Source organism: Perca flavescens, chromosome 8 (assembly GCF_004354835.1).
Source record: "Perca flavescens isolate YP-PL-M2 chromosome 8, PFLA_1.0, whole genome shotgun sequence".
In the NCBI taxonomy this organism is placed as follows: Eukaryota; Metazoa; Chordata; class Actinopteri; order Perciformes; family Percidae; genus Perca; species Perca flavescens.
In genome coordinates, this window is record NC_041338.1 from 35097508 (window position 1) to 35113104 (window position 15597).

A 15597-nucleotide genomic window follows, 5' to 3' on the forward strand; every position below is an offset into this window, starting at 1 on the left:
CAATGAAAGTAATCATTCATTTTGCCTGTGAAGAATGTTGTATGGGTTCCTATAACGTACATTCACACATCCAAGTTATTTTGGGGCAGTTTGGATAAAAGAAACCCATGTTTCTAAAATAGAAAACTTTGAAAACAGGTCAAATTTGACCCCAGGACTAGCTTGGCTGACACAAGACCCCCCCACTCTCAGGTGTAACTGAGACTGAGGGGTCTGGGGGAAGCTTCATTCACAGCCCATTTCCAAAGGGGCGTCGCCAACGGACGCCACTCAAATGCCTCTGGGCGCAATCGGATAGTCCTTCAACCAATCAGATCAACGGGTTGCTGCGCTTTGGTGGCTGTTATGTTGAATGTAAACAAAAAGCTGGTCGCCATCGCTGTGCTATCGCCTTCGTGTGAAGCAAATGTGACACAATCCTCAATGGTTGTGATTGGTGCCTCGATTTGGAGAAATTGGAAATGGGCTTCTTGGACAGACTGACTTGCAGAGCAAATCTCAAATTTGCCAGAAGTTGGTCAGGGTTTCCCAAGGCTACCCCCCCAGGACAACACGAGGGTTTACACCTAGAAACTCTGATCTACATTTAAAACCTTTTTAAAAAAGCCTTTTAATTTACATGATTTCTGTCATTGTATTGTAACTGCTGCACTGCAAATTCCCTCGGGATAAATAATGTTTTGTCTTATTTTAGGCTCTCCACAACATGCAGAAATATTAATAATAAAGTTTGCATAGTATTAAGAATGTTCTGTACTGAAAATCTTCGGCTGAAGTAACAGAGACCGACGCCTAAATGAGTGATTAATAAGCGTATCTACTGGGGGATTTCTCTTCTTAATGTCACATGTTGTTGTTGCAGGTGTCCAGCAGGTGGCGCCCTCAGGCAGAATGTGAACACCAGGAGTGTTCGGCAGACGCCTTAATCCCAAAAAGCTGGAACAACCTTTGACATTGGTCCAGTATTAAGCATGGTCTCTGCAGTGAGCAGTGGCGAAATAAGCTTGTGTTGCCACTGACCGACTCAGATTATTATTTTAAGTGTCTGACAACATTATGGAAAGGATTTCTAAAGAGGTCGACCTTTTCTGCTAGTAAGATCCTGTTTTTTTTTTTAAACCTAAAAACATCTGCGAAATCGCGTTCGCTAAACTCACCAGACTCCATGTAAATAAACAGTTATTTTGGCATCGTAAAATACACTTCATTTAAAGTCGACAGAAACAAAATAAAACTATGAAAAGACGTTTTTGGGTCGTCTTTCCACTTTTCCAGCCATCACAACTCTAGTTTTGGTTGAAATAAACACATAGTTAACTGATTTATATGAGAAAATATGTTTGCTCTATACACGCTAAAAGTATGACTTTTTTAAATGGAGTCTGGTGGGTTTAGAGCTAGCGACTTTAGAGCTGTTTCTGGTTAAACAAAGGTCTCAAAGAGGTTTTAAAGGTCTATCTCTGAAGGGATCCTTTCCATAATCTTGTCAGACACTCAGAATAATAATCTGTGTCTGTTAGTGGCAAAACAAGCACTTTTAGTTGACCAAATTGACAATGCACCCCTATAGGGTTACGTTGCAGACTTGTCTGTGGCACGCTTAATACTAGACCAATTTAAAAGATTGTTGCTCACTTAAACACAAAAACATAGGAAAATAGGGTCCAGTTTGTGTATCACACCCTTTAATTGTCCCTGGAGTCTTTGAACGCTGCCTCTAATCTAGTGACTAAATAAAAAATAAAAAAAATGTAGTCTCTAAAGGTCAGTTGAACCCACCTGTACATGAACTGTGTATTTAAAATGAGTTTTCCTGCTGACGTGTTTAATGACAGAAACATCGACGTTTATATAAATTAATTATGTTTTCCAAAAAATTCTTTATGTCAAACTACAGTACAGTTTTAAAATGTAAGAGCTGCAATTTGATTTATAACAATCACCTTCACTGTAGAGATTTTGGGAAACCTAACTCTGTTAAAACAGGCGAAACAATACGTGATAAATGTTCTTCTTGCCCGTTGGCTGGACGTAGATCCCTAGTATTTAATTACAAATGATTTCAGTCAAATTTATTAGGAAGCTTCTCTCAATTTGTTGGATTCTGTTTCAGCGGAGTCTCGATTCCTAAATCTCTACAACGGAGTTAAACCGTAACAATGTTACAGTTACAGAATGGCCACAATTATAAGAATAACACCAAAAATACCAGAAGTTCCCTTTAACAAACTGTAAAAAAAACAAAAACAAGAAGGGAATGTTTTGAGTAATATAAACCCCCCCTGCTGCCCTCCAGTGGTCACCATGTCCCGGGACACAGGCTGAGACATTAGGCGCAGGGTAAAGAATGTCTAATGTCTGCTCCAACACACAGCTTCTCCCGACACACTAACCCAATAATCGGCCGTGGGACAGTCTGGCGAGGTCGGTGACTCAAGTCTGTTCGGTGTGTTGCGTGCCATCGTCCGTCCGAGGGGCCGACCTGACATGCTCGGTTGGAAGGCGGGCACTGCCGGCAGTCGGACCCATCTGATTGGTGGAGGGCTAACCAGTAAATGAGGAAGCGGGATGAGGTGACTAGAGGCTCTCAAAATCTGACAAAGGATCTTTTAAACTGACCTTTGTCGATCTGAAATGAAGACAGATTCAGCAACTGCACGGCCTATTTCTCTTTTAAAATGTTTTCAGAAACACATTTCGGTGAACTGTATGACATCGTATTCTGAACAAGCCGCCATGATAGTCTTACGTTATAAAACCAGCCTCTGGAGACTTGACCAGCTGGTTTGAGTCGAGCTGAGACGGGCCGGTTCAGAGCGCTGAAACCTTTTTCTGCAACGTTCGAAAACGGTTTCATCTTGTCGCAAATCTTTGATCTGAACTGGGCTTAAATCTGAAACAGTGTTTCACTCAACCTGAGGAGATTAATTCTGACTATCACACGACTTAAACTCAGGTTTAAACCACAGCTGCAGGTAAAATTATCTGTATACGTCTTAGTGTATAACTTGTACTTTAACATTTGGCCACTGTATTTCCTGTTGACCTTTTACCTCCCAAAGAGCTGAGTACGGCAGCTTTTGATGCTACTACTTTTTATTACATTTTTAAGTCATTTGAATGTAAAACTCTACTTTGTGTACAATATTTCTGTATCAAAAAGCTACAAAGATACTACATTCTTTGAGTGTAACGGCAACAGTTCTTCGCACTGTTTACATCCGTCCACCAGAGTCTTTTTCAACAGAATCGGGACTCTTTGGTCCTCATTGAAGTTCAGCAAAGAGAAAAGTCTAAAACATAAGAAATAGCCCTTTATCGCCACTGCAGCAAGCCGAGACTCGTCTGAGCAGCAGGAAAGAAAATCAGAGATGTCCCTTCGTCCCTCGGAGCATCCTGATTGGTTCCTGCTTTACGTCCAATGGTGGAGGAGCGCCGAGACGAGCAGAGACACCGAGAAGACGGAGAGCGAGGGGATGATGGCTGACGCCCCGCCACACTCCTTGGCATTTTCCTGTTGGAGAATTTCAACATAAGAGTTGAACAATAAAAACATATACTTATATTCACTTAACTAAATTAAATTATCAAATACATTTGGTGCAGGAGAAGTCCTTAAATGTCAGTTTGTCGAGAAAAATCATTAAAAAAGTCTTAGTTTTATATTTTGACTTTGACATACTATACTGTGTTCATGCTCTAAAAGAAATATTTGCAAAATATGGAACCCAAAACTATTTATGTTTTATTGATGCATTCAAGGCCTTTGACAGAATTAATCATTAAAATGGTTCATGTAAACAAGGGTGTTCGCCAATTCTGTCTCCTATTTTATTCAATGTGTATAAGGATGACCAATAGAAACTTTTGAATGGTTGTAACACAGGCTGTCTTGTTGGAAACTTATTAATTATCTTATGCTGTATATGCTGACGACCTGATCATTTTAGTACATATAGTGCTGGGCTGCGGCAATTACTGAAGGTTTGCTCACATTACGGCAAAGATTATAAGATTATAGTACTGTCATGATAGTCAGAAGTAAAGAGGAGTTTAACTTGTGTGATATCTTCTCTTTGACATGCTGACAGCAGAGAAGTCTGATGTCACATTACGGCAAAGATTATAGTATTGTCATGATAGTCAGAAGTAAAGAGGAGTTTTATTATGTGATATGTTATCATGAAATGTAAGGAAATAAAATACTTTGGCCATTTTCTCACCGATGATTTGAATGTTGACATAGAGATTTGTTGACCATAAATCTATATGCTCAGGGCAATGTGTTGCTTCGCAAGATCAGTATGTGTGTATGTTGTCAATGTAAAATGTTCATTATTTAGAGCTTTCTGCTCACTTATGTATACAGCTGATCTTTGGTGAAGCTACAGGAGTAGTATTTGGAGGCTCATAATAGCTTACGATGATGCAATGAGGCGGTTACTTTAGGTTCCCAGATGGCATTGTGCCAGTCAACTATTTGTGTCCTCCAGTGTCCCTACATGTGAGGCATTCTTATGTGTCGCTTGGATGAGTCAGAGATCAGCATCAAAGAGGCTTTAAGCAGCCCTAGCTGCGCTCGGTACTGATCACTGTTCAGAAAACACTGGAGCCTACATATGAATGTTTTAGAGTTGAATAATGAATTGTTGTGGTTTTTATCTTGTATGTCTGTATCTTCTTTATGCTATGGACCCTCTGGTGAGTCCAGAATAAAGTTTGGATTGAACAAAATTGTCATTAAAATGTCATTGAATAGTATGTCAAAAAAGTTGAAAAAAAGTCATATATATATAGTATGTCGAAGAAACCATAAAAAAGTCATAGTATAGTATGTAGGGCTGTTCAATTCGTCGACGTAGTCAACGTAGTTGACGTCATCGATTACGTAAATGCGTCGACACAAATGGTAGCTGTGGCTCAGTGGTAGACCGGTCGCCTGCCAATCGGAAGGTTGGTGGTTCAATCCCTGGCCCTGCAGTCCCATGCCGAAGTGTTCTTGGGCAAGACACTGAACCTCGAGTTGCCCCCGATGCTGCGCCATCGGAGTATAAATGTGTGTGAGTGTTTATCTGATGAGCAGGTGGCACCTTGTACGGCAGCCTCGGCCACAGTGTGTGAATGTGTACGAATAGCGAATGGTTCCAGTACTATGTTAAAGCGCTATATAAAAACAGTCCATTTACATTTATTTTATCCAGACAATGCATAGTATTGATTATTGCACGCACACACAAAGAAATGCTGAATTAAATAAACAGTTTTTTATTTGTACGAAGTATTTATGTGTCATTTATCAGATCAGACCCCCGTCCCCACCCAAGCCCCTGCCGCCAAAATCTCACTCTGAACTCTGTTCAAAACTTGAGTGCCCTGACAGTATGTTGAAAAAAATCATAAAAAAGTCATAGTATAGTATGTCGAAAAAAATCATAAAAAAGTCCTAGTATAGCATGTTGAAAAAAATCATAAAAAAGTCATAGTATAGTATGTCAAAAAAAATCATAGAAAAGTCATAAAAAAGTCTTAGTATAGTATGTCGGGAAAAGCCAAAAAAAAGTCATAGTATAGTATGTCAAAAAAATTAAAAAAAGTCATAGTATAGTATGTCGAACAAATCATAAAAAAGTCTAAGTATAGTATGTCAAAAGAAATCATAAAAAAGTCATAGATAGTATTTCAAAAAAAGTAATAAAAAATCACAGTATAGTATGTAAAAAAAAGTCGTAAAAAATCCTAGTATAGTAAGTCAAAAAAGGGCCTACAATCATTAAATCCACACAAACTTCAGCATAAAACCTCTTTGGACAAACATACATATTGAAAAATGGCATCTAAGACTTCTTAAGGACCTTAATTGTCGCTGCATTAATTTGTCAGCTCTTCAAACTGTTAAAGACCCCGCAGACATCCCGTCTGTAGAGTACAGTATGTCGGAAAAAATCATAAAAAAGTCTTAGAACGGTATGTCGAAAAAGCCCCAAAAAAGTCATAGTACAGTATGTCAAAAAAAATCGTAAAAAAATCATAGTATAGTATGTCAAAAAAGTCATAGTATACTATGTCAAAAAAATCATAAAAAAGTCATAGCATAGCATGTCGAAAAAAATCATAAAAGAGTCATAGTATAGTATGTCAAAAAAAATCATAAAAAAGTCTAGTATAGTATGTCGAAACAAATCATAAAAAAGTCCTAGTATAGTATGTAAAAAAGAAATCATAAAAAAGTCATAGTATAGTATGTCGAAAAAAAATCATAAAAAAGTCCTAGTATAGTATGTCGGAAAAAGCCAAAAAAAGTCCTTGTACGGCAGCCTCGGCCACAGTGTGTGAATGTGTATGAATGGTGAATGGTTCCAGTACTATGTTAAAGCGCTTTGAGTAGTCGTTAAGACTAGAAAAGCGCTATATAAAAACAGTCCATTTACATTTATTTTATCCAGACAATGCATAGTATTGATTATTGCACGCACGCACGCACACACAAAGAAATGCTGAATTAAATAAACAGTTTTTTATTTGTACGAAGTATTTATGTGTCATTTATCAGATCAGACCCCTGTCCCCACCCTGAGAGCCCTGATAGTATGTCGAAAAAAATCATAAAAAAGTCATAGTATAGTATGTTGAAAAAAATCCTTAAAAAGTCATAGTATAGCATGTCGAAAAAAATCATAAAAAAGTCATAGTATAGCATGTCGAAAAAAATCATAAAAGAGTCATAGTATAGTATGTCGAAAAAAATCATAAAAAAATCATAAAAAAGTCCTAGTACAGTATGTTGGGAAAAGCCAAAAAAAAGTCATGGTATAGTATGTCAAAAATATCATAAAAAAGTCATAGTATAGTATGTCGAACAAATCATAAAAAATCATAGTATAGTATGTAAAAAAAAGTCATAAAAAATCATAGTATAGTATGTCGAAAAAAGGCCTACAATCATTTTATCCACACAAACTTCAGCATAAAACCTCTTTGGAAAAATGGCATCTAAGACTTCTTAAGGACCTTAATTGTCGCTGCATTAATTTGTCAGCTCTTCAAACTGTTAAAGACCCCGCAGACATCCCGTCTGTAGAGTACAGTATGTCGGAAAAAGCCCCAAAAAAGTCATAGTATAGTATGTAAAAAAGAAATCATAAAAAAAAGTCTAGTATATGTCGAAAAAAATCATAAAAAAGTCATAGAACGGTATGTCGAAAAAGCCCCAAAAAAGTCATAGTACAGAATGTCGAAAAAGCCCAAAAAAAGTCATAGTACAGTATGTCAAAAAAAATCGTAAAAAAGTCATAGTATAGTATGTCAAAAAAAGTCATAGTATACTATGTCAAAAAAATCATAAAAAAGTCATAGTATAGCATGTCGAAAAAAATCATAAAAAAGTCATAGTATAGTATGTTGAAAAAAATCATAAAAAAGTCATAGTATAGTATGTCGAAAACAATCATAAAGGAGTCATAGTATAGTATGTCAAAAAAAATCATTAAAAAATCATAAAAAAGTCATAGTATAGTATGTCGAAAAAAATCATAAAAAAGTCATAGTATAGTACGTCGAAAAAAATCATAAAAAAGTCCTAGTATAGTATGTCGAAACAAATCATAAAAAAAGTCATAGTATAGTATGTAAAAAAGAAATCATAAAAAAGTCATAGTATAGTATTTCGAAAAAAATCATAAAAAAGTCCTAGTATAGTATGTCGGAAAAAGCCAAAAAAAGTCCTTGTACGGCAGCCTCGGCCACAGTGTGTGAATGTGTATGAATGGTGAATGGTTCCAGTACTATGTTAAAGCGCTTTGAGTAGTCGTTAAGACTAGAAAAGCGCTATATAAAAACAGTCCATTTACATTTATTTTATCCAGACAATGCATAGTATTGATTATTGCACGCACGCACGCACACACAAAGAAATGCTGAATTAAATAAACAGTTTTTTATTTGTACGAAGTATTTATGTGTCATTTATCAGATCAGACCCCTGTCCCCACCCTGAGAGCCCTGATAGTATGTCGAAAAAAATCATAAAAAAGTCATAGTATAGTATGTCGAAAAAAATCATAAAAAGGTCATAGTATACTATGTCAAAAAAATCATAAAAAAGTCATGGTATAGCATGTCGAAAAAAATCATAAAAAAGTCATAGTATAGCATGTCAAAAAAATCATAAAAAAGTCATAGTATAGCATGTTGAAAAAAATCATAAAAAAGTCATAGTATAGTATGTTGAAAAAAATCATAAAAAAGTCATAGTATAGCATGTCAAAAAAATCATAAAAAAGTCATAGTATAGCATGTTGAAAAAAATCATAAAAAAGTCATAGTATAGTATGTTGAAAAAAATCATAAAAAAGTCATAGTATACTATGTCAAAAAAATCATAAAAAAGTCATGGTATAGCATGTTGAAATAAATCATAAAAAAGTCATGGTATAGCATGTCGAAAAAAGTAATAAAAAATCATAGTCCATCCATCCATCCATCTTCGTCCGCTTATCCGGTGTCGGGTCGCGGGGGGAGCAGCTCCAGCAGGGGACCCCAAACTTCCCTTTCCCGAGCCACATTAACCAGCTCCGACTGGGGGATCCCGAGGCGTTCCCAGGCCAGGTTGGAGATATAATCCCTCCACCTAGTCCTGGGTCTTCCCCGAGGCCTCCTCCCAGCTGGACGTGCCTGGAACACCTCCCTAGGGAGCGCCCAGGGGCATCCTTACCAGATGCCCGAACCACCTCAACTGGCTCCTTTCGACGCAAAGGAGCAGCGGCTCTCTCCGAGCTCCTCACGGATGACTGAGCTTCTCACCCTATCTCTAAGGGAGACGCCAGCCACCCTCCTGAGGAAACCCATTTCGCCGCTTGTACCCTGGATCTCGTTCTTTCGGTCATGACCCAGCCTTCATGACCATAGGTGAGGGTAGGAACGAAAACTGACCGGTAGATCGAGAGCTTTGCCTTCTGGCTCAGCTCTCTTTTTCGTCACAACGGTGCGATAGATTGAATGCAATACCGCACCCGCTGCGCGATTCTCCGACCAATCTCCCGGTCCATTGTCCCCTCACTCGAAACAAAACCCCAAGGTACTTGAACTCCTTCACTTGGGGTAAGGACTCATTCCCTACCTGGAGAAGGCATTCCATCGGTTTCCTGCTGAGAACCATGGCCTCCGATTTAGAGGTGCTGATCCTCATCCCAACCGCTTCACACTCGGTTGCGAACCGATCCAGTGAGTGCTGAAGGTCTCAGGCCGATGATGCCATCAGGACCACATCATCTGCAAAGAGCAGCCATGAGATCCCCAGCCCACCAAACTGCAACCCCTCCCCACCCCGACTACGCCTCGATATCCTGTCCATAAATATTACAAACAGGATTGGTGACAAAGCGCAGCCCTGGCGGAGGCCAACCCTCACCTGAAACGAGTCTGACTTACTACCGAGAACCCGGACACAGCTCTCACTTTGGTCATACAGAGATTGGATGGCCCTGAGTAGAGACCCCCTCACCCCATACTCCCGCAGCACCTCCCACAGTATCTCCCGGGGGACCCGGTCATACACCCTCTCCAAATCCACAAAACACATGTAGACCGGTTGGGCATACTCCCAGGCTCCCTCCAGGATCCTTGCGAGAGTGAAGAGCTGGTCCGTTGTTCCACGACCAGGACGGAATCCGCATTGTTCCTCCTCAACCCGAGGTTCGACTATCGGCCGAACCCTCCTTTCCAGCACCTTGGAGTAGACTTTACCAGGGAGGCTGAGAAGTGTGATACCCCTATAATTGGCACACACCCTCTGGTTCCCCTTTTTAAAAAGGGGAACCACCACCCCAGTCTGCCACTCCTTTGGCACCGTCCCAGACTTCCACGCAATGTTGAAGAGGCGTGTCAACCAGGACAGCCCCTCCACACCCAGAGCCTTGAGCATTTCTGGACGGATCTCATCAATCCCCGGGGCTTTGCCACTGTGTAGTTGTTTGACTACATCAGTGACTTCCGACTGGGAAATCGACGACAATCCCCCGTTATCCTCCAGCTCTGCCTCTAACATAGAGGGCGTGTTAGTCGGATTCAGGAGTTCCTCAAAGTGCTCCTTCCACCGCCCTATTACCTCCTCAGTTGAGGTCAACAGTGTCCCATCCTTACTGTACACAGCTTGGATGGTTCCCCGCTTCCCCCTCCTGAGGTGGCGAACAGTTTTCCAGAAGCACTTTGGTGCCGACCGAAAGTCCTTCACCATATCTTCTCTAAACTTCTCCCACACCCGCTGCTTTGCCTCTTTCGGGCCCTTCGGTACCCTGCAACTGCCTCCGGAGTCCTCCGGGATAACATATCCCGGAAAGACTCCTTCTTCAGTCGGACGGCTTCCCTGACCACCGGTGTCCACCACGGTGTTAAGTGGGTTACCGCCCCTTGAGGCACCTAAGACCCTAAGACCACAGCTCCTCGCCGCAGCTTCAGCAATGGAAACTTTGAACATTGTCCACTCGGGTTCAATGCCCCCAGCCTCCACAGGGATGCACGAAAAGCTCCGCCGGACGTGTGAGTTGAAAGTCTGTCGGACAGGGGCCTCCTCCAGACGTTCCCAATTTACCCGCACTACACGTTTGGGCTTACCAGGTCTGTCCAGAGTCTTCCCCCACCCCCTGACCCAACTCACCACCAGATGGTGATCGGTTGACAGCTCCGCCCCTCTCTTCACCCGAGTGTCCAAAACATACGGCCTCAGATCAGATGAAACGATTATGAAATCGATCATTGACCTTCGGCCTAGGGTGCTCTGGTACCAGGTACACTTATGAGCATCCCTATGTTCGAACATGGTGTTCGTTATAGACAATCCATGACTAGCACAGAAGTCCAACAACAAACAACCACTCTGGTTTAGATCAGGGAGGCCGTTCCTCCCAATCACGCCTCTCCAGGTGTCTCCATCATTGCCCACGTGTGCGTTGAAGTCCCCCAGCAGAACAATGGAGTCCCCCACTGGAGCCCCATGCAGGACTCCAGTCAAGGTCTCCAAGAAGGCCGAATACTCCGAACTCCTGTTTGGTGCATATGCACGAACAACAGTCAGAGTTTTCCCCCCCACAACCCGCAGGCGTAGGGAGGCGACCCTCTCGTCCACCGGGGTAAACTCCAACACAGCGGCGCTCAGCCGGGGGCCCCGGGCTTCCTCCGGGCAGGGTCACTCCATCTCTACCTTGCTTCTTCATTGGGGTTTTTGAACCATTCTTTGTCTGGCCCCTCACCTGAGACCACTTTGCCTTGGGAGACCCTACCAGGAGCACAAAGCTCCAGACAACACAGCCCTCAGGTTCACAGAGACACACAAACCTCTCCACCACGATAAGGTGATGGTTCACGGAGAAGTAAAAAGTATAGTATAGTATGTAAAAAAAAGTCATAAAAAATCATAGTATAGTATGTCGAAAAAGGGCCTACAATCATTAAATCCACACAAACTTCAGCATAAAACCTCTTTGGACAAACATACATATTGAAAAATGGGATTTAAGACTTCTTAAGGACCTTAATTGTCGCTGCATTAATTTGTCAGCTCTTCAAACTGTTAAAGACCCATGAACATCCCGTCTGTAGAGTACAGTATGTCGGAAAAAGCCCCAAAAAGTCATAGTATAGTATGTAAAAAGAAATCCTAAAAAAGTCTAGTATAGTATGTCGAAAAAAATCATAAAAAAGTCATAGAACGGTATGTCGAAAAAGCCCCAAAAAAGTCATAGTACAGAATGTCGAAAAAGCCCAAAAAAGTCATAGTACAGTATGTCAAAAAATATCGTAAAAAAGTCATAGTATAGTATGTCAAAAAAAGTCATAGTATACTATGTCAAAGAAATCATAAAAAAGTCATAGTATAGCATGTCGAAAAAAATCATAAAAAAGTCATAGTATAGTATGTTGAAAAAAATCATAAAAGTCATAGTATAGTATGTTGAAAAAAATCATAAAAAAGTCATAGTATAACATGTCGAAAAAAATCATAAAAGAGTCATAGTATAGTATGTCGAAAAAAATTATAAAAAAGTCATAAAAAAGTCATAGTATAGTATGTCAAAAAAAATTATAAAAAAGTCCTAGTATAGTATGTCGAAAAAAATCATAAAAAAGTCATAGTATAGTATGTCAAAAAAAATTATAAAAAAGTCCTAGTATAGTATGTCGAAAAAAATCATAAAAAAGTCTAGTATAGTATGTCGAAACAAATCATAAAAAAGTCATAGTATAGCATGTCGAAAAAAATCATAAAAAAAGTCATAAAAAAGTCATAGTATAGTATGTCGAAAAAAATCATAAAAAAGTCATAGTATAGTATGTCGAAAAAAATCGTAAAAAAGTCATAGTATAGTATGTAAAAAAAGTCATAGTATACTATGTCAAAAAAATCATAAAAAAGTCATAGTATCCTATGTCAAAAAAATCATAAAAAAGTCATGGTATAGCATGTCGAAAAAAATCATAAAAAAGTCATAGTATAGCATGTCAAAAAAATCATAAAAAAGTCATAGTATAGCATGTTGAAAAAAATCATAAAAAAGTCATAGTATAGTATGTTGAAAAAAATCATAAAAAAGTCATAGTATAGCATGTCAAAAAAATCATAAAAAAGTCATAGTATACTATGTCAAAAAAATCATAAAAAAGTCATGGTATAGCATGTCGAAAAAAGTAATAAAAAATCATAGTATAGTATGTAAAAAAAAGTCATAAAAAATCATAGTATAGTATGTCGAAAAAGGGCCTACAATCATTAAATCCACACAAACTTCAGCATAAAACCTCTTTGGACAAACATACATATTGAAAAATGGGATTTAAGACTTCTTAAGGACCTTAATTGTCGCTGCATTAATTTGTCAGCTCTTCAAACTGTTAAAGACCCCGCAGACATCCCGTCTGTAGAGTACAGTATGTCGGAAAAAGCCCCAAAAAAGTCATAGTATAGTATGTAAAAAAGAAATCCTAAAAAAAGTCTAGTATAGTATGTCGAAAGAAATCATAAAAAAGTCATAGAACGGTATGTCGAAAAAGCCCCAAAAAAGTCATAGTACAGAATGTCGAAAAAGCCCCAAAAAAGTCATAGTACAGTATGTAAAAAAATATCGTAAAAAAGTCATAGTATAGTATGTCAAAAAAAGTCATAGTATACTATGTCAAAAAAATCATAAAAAAGTCATAGTATAGCATGTCGAAAAAAATCATAAAAAAGTCATAGTATAGTATGTTGAAAAAAATCATAAAAAAGTCATAGTATAGTATGTTGAAAAAAATCATAAAAAAGTCATAGTATAACATGTCGAAAAAAATCATAAAAGAGTCATAGTATAGTATGTCGAAATTTTTTTTAAAAAGTCATAAAAAAGTCATAGTATAGTATGTCAAAAAAAATTATAAAAAAGTCCTAGTATAGTATGTCGAAAAAAATCATAAAAAAGTCATAGTATAGTATGTCAAAAAAAATTATAAAAAAGTCCTAGTATAGTATGTCGAAAAAAATCATAAAAAAGTCTAGTATAGTATGTCGAAACAAATCATAAAAAAGTCATAGTATAGCATGTCGAAAAAAATCATAAAAAAAGTCATAAAAAAGTCATAGTATAGTATGTCGAAAAAAATCATAAAAAAGTCCTAGTACAGTATGTCGGTAAAAGCCCCAAAAAAGTCATAGTACAGTATGTTGCAAAAATCCGAAAAAAATCATAGTATAGTATGTCAAAAAAAAGTCAGAAAAAATCATAGTATAGTAAGTCGAACAAGGGCCTACAATCATTAAATCCACACAAACTTCAGCATAAAACCTCTTTGAACAAACTAATCTAACAATCTATCTAAGACTTCTTAAGGACCTTAATTGTTGCTACATTAATTTGTCAGCTCTTCAAACTGTTAAAGACCCCGCAGACATCCCGTCCGTAGAGTTGTCTGAATGTGTAGTGAGAGATCTGGGGATCCCAGAGCCTCAGCACTCACCTTCGGGTGGTAGGCGTGGCAGGAACTCGGACGTCGGCGCACCTTCTGGGATTTCATCCTGTTGCACTTCACTGTGGCGTTATGTTCACTGCCGTTAAGTAAAACAGACGGCTCATCGCTGAGGACTACCGCTCAGCATCGCTTAAAACATTCCATCAAACATCCAGATACTACACCGGAGTATCTGTCCCTAAATCTGTATTATTTTAAGAACCTGACTTAAAAAATAAATATGTTTTATTTAAACTTAAGTAATTTTGTCTCACAGAAATACAGAGAAACTGTGGGAACGCCCTGATAAAAATAAACTGTCAGCAGCAAGTAAGTAAGTCAGGGGGGTCAAACTCAACTTCCCAGAAGGCCACACTGGAAAAGGAGAATCGCATCAAGGGCCAGACATGTAGAGTTTATTTTCATGCTTTTATTTCGAAAAAGTCAAATATCTTTTTGACTGTATTATTCCATGTCTCATATAGTCTTCTCACTTACAGTTTGGTCCACATAAAGCCCTAAAAAAGGCAGCAAATAGTTCCTTAGAAATCTTAGAATTTTGCTTTACTTTGCAAATCAAGCAAAAGTCTACTCACAGCAACCTGTTTCCCAGCTTTAATTTCAAAAACTCGCCGCTTCTGTGGGAATTTCTGGGAGTCTCAAAGTCTTTAAGTTTTGGTGCACAACTAGGCGGGCCAACATTTATTGTGAACCAAAATTGATATGCGGGCCGGATCAAAACCTATCCAGGGGTTTTCCCATGAGTTTGACACCTGTGCTGCAAGTGAAGGATATATTTGATCTCTTTGGGCTCCAGCGGCATGGGTCCGTACTGACGGGAACAGTCACAGTCGGCCTGAGTCACAACCAGAACCAGGTTACTGTCAGGAATCTGCTGCACCACAAACATCCTGAAACGTAACACAAACAACAAGGTACAATCAGTTAAAGCTGTAGTGCGTATAGTTTCTGACGCCCCCCCTGAGGAACTCTAAGTAATGACAACAACACTGTTGGCGCATCCACACGATACAAGCCTTCATTAAATCTACAATTAACTGTTTATCATTCAATCACAAAGCCAACATGACACCATAAAACGAAATGTTAATGTTAGAGCTGCAACTACGGATTAGCATTTCATTGTCAATTAATCCGTTGATTGTTTCCTGGATGAATGGATGCGTTGTTTGGTCTCTAAAATGGTGAAAAATGTGGATCAGTGTTTCCCCAAAAAGCCGAAGATGACGTCCTCAAATGTCTCGTTTTGTCCCACAACTCAATATTCAGTTTACTGTCCCAGAGGAGAGAAGACACTAGAACATATTCACATAGTATAATATGTATTCAATGTGTATAAGGATGACCAATAGAAACTTTTGAATGGTTGTAACACAGGCTGTCTTGTTGGAAACTTATCAATTATCTTATGCTGTATATGCTGACGACATGATAATTTTTAGTACATATAGTGCTGGGCTGCAGCAATTACTGAAGGTTTGCTCACATTACGGCAAAGATTATAAAATTATAGTACTGTCATGATAGTCAGAAGTAAAGAGGAGTTTAACTTGTGTGATATCTTCTCTTTGACACGCTGACATCAGAGAACTTTGCGCAATCTGA

The 15597-nt window shown here is 38.8% G+C and overlaps 1 protein-coding gene across 5 annotated transcripts in view; it reads right to left on the reverse strand.

Annotated features, from left to right (window-relative positions):
- Positions 1-2757: 2757 nt before the first annotated feature.
- Positions 2758-15597, reverse strand: part of LOC114559609 (voltage-dependent calcium channel subunit alpha-2/delta-4) — a 245186-nt gene continuing 232346 nt past the window's right edge. For all 5 annotated transcript variants that reach the window (XM_028584356.1, XM_028584355.1, XM_028584354.1 and 2 more), the window contains 3 exons: positions 14767-14882; positions 13981-14063; positions 2758-3514 (listed from right to left, as the gene is read on the reverse strand). In XM_028584356.1, coding sequence (XP_028440157.1) covers positions 3413-3514; positions 13981-14063; positions 14767-14882 — 301 coding nt within the window. In that variant the 3' untranslated portion in view covers positions 2758-3412. The remainder of the gene's footprint in view (positions 3515-13980; positions 14064-14766; positions 14883-15597) is intronic.